This window comes from Orycteropus afer, unplaced genomic scaffold (genome assembly GCF_000298275.1).
Source record: "Orycteropus afer afer isolate SDZICR_OR568_19922 unplaced genomic scaffold, OryAfe1.0 scaffold00179, whole genome shotgun sequence".
NCBI lineage: Eukaryota > Metazoa > Chordata > Mammalia > Tubulidentata > Orycteropodidae > Orycteropus > Orycteropus afer.
This window is the reverse complement of record NW_006921766.1, coordinates 1,204,421-1,211,017: the sequence shown is the minus strand read 5'-3', so window position 1 is coordinate 1,211,017 and position 6,597 is coordinate 1,204,421. Positions and strand designations below refer to the sequence as shown.

The 6,597-nt window shown below is 38.6% G+C and overlaps 1 protein-coding gene across 1 annotated transcript in view; it reads left to right on the top strand.

The window, feature by feature from the left end:
• TRAPPC10 (trafficking protein particle complex subunit 10) overlaps positions 1–6,597 on the top strand; it is a 185,440-nt gene that overhangs the window by 66,015 nt on the left and 112,828 nt on the right. The window contains exon 3 of the mRNA XM_007947252.2: positions 2,619–2,754. Within this exon, the coding sequence (XP_007945443.2) occupies positions 2,619–2,754 (136 nt within the window). The remainder of the gene's footprint in view (positions 1–2,618; positions 2,755–6,597) is intronic.

The window sequence follows — 6,597 nt, the reverse complement described above, 5'->3', positions numbered from 1 at the left end:
GAAAGCTTTCTCTTTTCCATATGAGTAAGGCTGGGTTTACTCAGATGTTGCAGCTCTTTCCCAGTCCTATTTTGAGAGGCTTTTAGCCTAAACGGACTATTCCTAAAGGTGCGCGGTAATGTACCAAACAGTGTTTCTAGTAGATTTGATGCATTGAACACCAGTGACTGAAAAACAGAAGAATTATGGGATGACATCAAGAATATCATCCATAAGAAAGCAAGAGGTCATTAAAATGACAAGAAGAAAAGATGAAAATGGATGTCAGAAGAGACTCTGAAACTTGCCCATGAGCGGAGAGTAGCTAAAGCAAATGGAAGAAATGACATGATAAAAGAGCTGAACAGAAGATTTCAAAGAGCAGCTTGAGCAGAGAAAGCTGATTACTATAATGAAATGTGTAAAAGACTTGGAGTTAGAAAACCAAAAGGGGAGAACATGCTCAGCATTTCTCAAGCTGAAATAACTAAGGAAAAAATTTAAGCCTTGAGTTGCAATATTGAAAGATTCTATGGGCAAAATATTGAATGATGCAGGAAGCATGAAAAGAAGATGGAAGGAAAACACAGAGTTACTGTACCAAAAAGAACTGGTCAGTGTTCATCCATTTCAGGAGATGGCACATGATCAAGAACCAATGGTGTTGAAGGAAGAAGTCAAAGCTGCACTGAAGGAGTTGGCTCCAGGAATTGATGGAATACCCATTGAGATGTTTCAACAAACGAATGCCCCACTGGAGGCACTCACTGGGTTATGCCAAGAGATTTGGATGGCATCTACCTGGCCAACTGACTGGAAGAGATCTGTATTTGTACCTATTTCAAAGAAAAGTGATCCCACAGAATGTGGAAATTATCGAACAATATCATTAATATCTCACGCAAGTGAAATCTTACTGAAGATAATCCAAAAACAGTTGCAGCAGTATATTGACAGAGAACTTTCAGAGGTGCAAGCTGGATTCTGAAGAGTACATGGAACAAGGGATATCATTGTTGATGTCAGAAGGATTTTGGCTCAAAGTAAAGCATATCAGAAAGATGTTTACTTGTGTTTTATTGACTGTGCAAAAGCATTTGATTTTGTGGATCGTAACAAACTGTGGGTGACATTGAGAACAGTGGGAATTCCTGAACACTTAATTGTACTCATGAGGAACCTGTACATAGACCAGGAGGCTGTTGTTCAAACAGAACAAGGGGACAGCATGGTTTAAAATCAAGAAGGGAGTGCATCAGGATTGTATCCTTTCACTAACTCAATCTATATAGTGAGCAAATAATCCGAGAAGCTGGACTATATGAACAAGAATGTGGCATCAGGTTTTGAGGAAGGCTCATTAACAACCTGGGATACGCTGACGACACAACTGCTTGCTGAAAGTGAGGATTACTTGAAGCACTTAGTGATGAAAATTAAAGAATACAGTCTGCCGTATGGGTTACATCTCATTAGAAAGAAAAATTCTCGCGACTGCACCTATAAGCAGCATCACAATTAATGGAGAAAAGATTGAAGTTGTCAAAGAGTTCACATTGATTAGTTCTACATTTGATGCCAATTGAAGCAGCAGTCAGGACATCAGATGACGTATAGCACTGGGCAAGTCGGCTTCAAGGGACCTCTTTCAAGTGCTGAGGAGCAAGGATATCTCCTTGAGGACTAAGGGGCGCCTGGCACAAGCCCTGATGTTTTTAGTTGCCTCATTTGCATGTGAGAGCTGGACAATGAATAAAGAAGACCGAAGAAGAATTGATGCTTTTGAGATGTGCTGGCGAAAAATGCTGAGAGTACCATGGACTGCTAAAAGAACTAACAAATCTGTCCTGGAGGAACTGGAGCCAGAATTCTCCTTGAAAGCGGGAACGGCCAGACTTCGCCTCACCTACTTTGGTCATGTTGTCAGAAGGGACCGTTCACTGGAGAAGGATGTCGTGCTTGGTAAGGTGGAGGATTAACAAAAGAGGGGAAGGCCCTCAATAAGATGGATTGAGTGGCTGAGGTGATGGTGTCAAGTATAGCAGCGATTATGGAGTTGGCATGGGACCAAGTGGTGTTTTGTTCTGCTGTGGATAGGTTGCTCTGAGTCGGAGGTGACTCGACAGCACCTAACAACAACAACAACAAACAACCACCTTTCTCTTTCCAGACATTTCATTTTCTTGGATAATACAGGTTGTTACAGACGGTTTAATGCACTAAAAGCTTTAATACTTAAAACTGCCCTTTGACTTTGGGGATACTCTTTTCCTTTTTTTTCCTTCTTTTTCTTTTTTTATGGTGACTTAGAGTAAGTTATACTGCTTGGTAAACCTATTGTTCCAGGAGTCAGTATTGTTGGGTACGTCCTGGTTGGTTAAAGTAAATACTTGGATGAATGTGTACTGCGTATGCATTATTGAGTAAAATGAAAGCTTTTATAAAGAGTAATTATGTAATTATGAACAGTGTTTAAAATAATTCATAAAGTAGTTTTAGACTAAAGGTTAACTATTATATATACTTTTGAACTCATAGATCTGGTTAGATTATTTATTGTTGTCATGTCCATTTTTTTGAGGGGGGGCTAACCATTTGTTAGTCATTTTCCTCAGTGTCTTTTTACTAATTATTCATAGGTCCTATGGCCGGGCTCCAAAGATGATCCACCTGGAGTCTAATTTTGTTCAGTTCAAGGAGGAGCTGCTGCCCAAAGAAGGAAACAAAGCTCTGCTCACTTTCCCCTTCCTTCATATTTATTGGACGGAATGCTGTGTAAGTATTCCTTTATGGGAAGTTACAAGGAACTGAACTGAAGTGACAAGGAACTGTCTTGGAATAGGATTAAAACTTCACAGCTCCAGGTTTTGTTACTAAGACAACTATAATTTTTTAAAATTATAGTCTTTATTTTGCTGTTCCTTTTCTTTTCTCTGTTCCTCAGCCAGATCCCTGGTTTTGTCCTTACATGCTTCTGCTCTGGCCCAGCTGTCTGCATTCATGCGCTGGTGAGCCATTTCACTATTGTCCTAGTGGGCCCTTAGGTTTTATCAGTTCAACTGTATTTTTATATGTATGTTCAATTTCATTATCATAACACACTACATTCACCATCATAGCACTTCTCATACATGAAACTACTCGTCTGTCTTTTCTGCTAGGTTATAAACTGCCCAAGGGTGGGGAGCATCACCCTTCTTCCTCAGATCACAGTGCCTTATGCAATACACCTTCCATAAATATCCACTGACTGAGGGACATTAGTTCTGTGGGCATCACACACAGCATGTATTTGTATTTTGCAGTTTTCAATTCATGAATTCAGAAAGAAACTTCATTTCTGGTAGATTTTCTGTCAAGAGTTAATAAAAAAGAAAATTCAATGGGCTCATTCCTTGTTATTTTGACTTTAAGTCTCAAATAAAACAAACTTTTAGCAATATATGAAGTATATTAAGTCATTACATATTGTGATATTTTGACCTAATCTGAGGATGCAGAAATAGTTTTATGTAATTTTAATGGAGATAAATGCATATGTGTATATGTGTGTGTATATGTATCTGTATATGTGTGTGCAATGTGCAGAGAACTTCTAAAAGGATTTGATAGTCATGACTAGCTTGAACTAGCATGGTTACTTGATGAAGGAATAGTGTGGGCTGTGTTTGTTCTCATAATGTTGACAGAGCCATAAGAACGCGTGGACACTGGAGGATGCTATGCTACAAAAGGTGGACTCTTCAGTCTGTTGTGTGAGGAATGAAGGAACAGTAACTGACTGGCCAGTTGGTCCACAGACTGAACTCACTTCTCTTGACTAGCAAGGGCTTGAGGAAGGGTGAAAGAGCAGTGGAGTCACTAGAGAGGTATTAGGTACAGACCACACCAGGTGACACTGTCAGAGGGAATGATAATAAAATGACTATCTAAATTTTTTCTTGCAGTATTTCAGCATAAATTTAATTATTTATTAATAAAAAATACCCCTCTAGTTATGCATTCGGCTGTGTGGAGCATAACAAATTATGGACAACATTGAGAAAAATGGGAATTCCAGAACACTTAATTGTGCTTACAAGGAACCTGTACATAGACCATGAGGCTGTTGATTGAACAGAACAAGGGGATACTGCATGGTTTAAGATCAAGAAGGGAGTGCATCAGGGTTGTATCCTTTCACCATACTTATTCAATCTGTATGCTGAGCAAATAATCTGAGAAGCTGGACTATATGAAGAAGAACGCCGCATCAGGATTGGAGGAAGACTCATTAACACCCTACAATACTCAGATGACACAGTCTTGCTTGCTGAAAGTGAAGATGACTTGAAGCAGTTACTGAGGATGATTAAAGACTACAGTCTGCCATACAGATTACACCTCAACATAAAGGAAATGAAAATCCTCACAACTGGACCAATAAGCAGCATCACAGTGAATGCAGGAAAGATTGAAGTTGTCATAGATTTCATATTACATCAACACCAGTGGAAGCAGCAGTGAGGAAATCAGATGACGTATTGCACTGGGCAAATTTGCTGCAAAAGACCTCTTTCGAGTGCAAGGATGTCTCTTTGAAGACTAAGGTGCACCTAATCCAAGCCCTGGTATTTTCAGTTGCCTCATATGCATGTGAAGCCTGGACAGTGAGTAAGGAAGACCAAGGAAGAGTTGATGCTTTTGAGTTGTGGTGTTGCTGAAGAATACTGAAAGTACCATGGACTGCCAGAAGAACAAGCAAATCTGTCCTGGAAGAAGTGCAACTGGAATGTTCTTGGAAGTGAGAATAGCCAGACTTTGTCTCACCTGCTTTGGTCATGTTGTCAGAAGGGACCATTCCCTGGAGAAAGGTATCATGCTTGGTAAAGTAGAGGGTCAACAAAGAAGGGGAAGGACTTCAATGAGATGAATTGACACAGTGGCTGCAACAATGGGCTCAAGTGTAGCAAGGAGTGTGAGGCTGGCGCAGGACTGGGCAGTATTTTGTTGTGTTGTACATAGAGTCGCTATGAGTCATTGCTGACTCAATGGCACTAACAACAAAAACGTTTTTCATAAGCCCAGCTTACCTACATGGTTAACTATTAATTTACTTTTTGAACCTTCAGTTATTCTCTGGTCAGAGCTGTCATTGTTACCTTGTTACAGTGATGGTTCAAATCACATAGTTTTGTCTGTCAAGCGTGTGCTGTTGTTTTCACTGCTGCCGGATAAGTATCTTTATAGTCACTGATTTTGTCAAATATTCTGGTGTTTTAGCTAAATATTGTGGTAAGTAGTATTTGTGAACCTGTATCAATAACTTTTTTGAGAATGAAGTAATAATTAAAGGAAAAGAAGGAGAAAAATAAAAAAAGGCCTCTGCTCAGTTACTGATAATGCTGTAACTATAATGCACTAATTCAGTATGTTGTTATGTGCCTTCGAGTCGGACCCGACTCACAGCAATCCCTCCTTGGGTTTCTAAGGCAGTATCACTATGGAAGTAGATTGCCCAACCTTCCTTCCAAGGAGTGACTGGTGGGTTTGAACCGCCAGCCTTCTGGTTAGCAGTCAAGTGCCTTAGGCACTATGCTTCCAGAGCTCCTCTAATTCAGTATAGAAAGATTTTATAAGACAATTTTTGTTGGTAATACAACCTAAGAAATACTACATTTAAGCAGTTTACAACTATATCACATGTGACTCTTTGATTAAAATTCATAATAAAGAGTACTTAGGATTCTGTATGGTCTGGTACAAGAAGAGATCCATGGGGTGTCACTGTGAGTTACCTACCACACTGGATGATACCAACTCTAGTGACACCACCATGAAAGAGTTATGCTTATGCTCACGACTTTTGTCATTCCAGTCTCTTCTTGCATGGTTACTTTTCTACAGTTAAAAAAAAAAAAACAACATGAAGAAATTAGTACAGACATAGTAGACATATTTGGGTTTCAGATGTGTTTTTAAAACCATAACTTTATTACTTTACTGATGACATAATTAAAACATTATGAGGGTTGAAGTAGAAAGAGTAAGTCCCTCTGCCACAGTCCTTCCCATTCCTTTCCCGTCGAGATAAACCATAGTGATTTGATACATATTTCTCCAAAGTTTTTCCCTGTACTTATTTGTGATTGTTATTTTTTTAAATTGGATTATAAACCTACCATTCTGCAGCTTACTTTTTTTTATTTTACCATAATTTTGGAAATATTTTTATGTCAGGACATATAATAACCCATTCCTATTAATTTCATTCCTTTGTATGATTACTGATTTGTTGATGGACATATGGGTTGTGAATTCAGTCTCTTGCTATGACAAGATGCAGTGACTTTTCTTGAATATGTATGTCTCTTTAGGCACTTGTGGACACATTGCTATGGGATCAATTTCTAGAAGTGAAAATAAATAGTCAAAAGAGTTGAGCATTTCAGAATTTTAATAGATACTGCCAAATTATTCTCCAAAAAGCTGGTACAGTATATACTTCTACAAGCATTGACTGACAAACAGTGGATATTATTAATCATTTATTTATTTATTTTTTATTAGGATTTGGGTGAAGATTTACAGAGTAAATTCACTTTTCATACAGCAGTTCACATATACTTTGTCTCATGT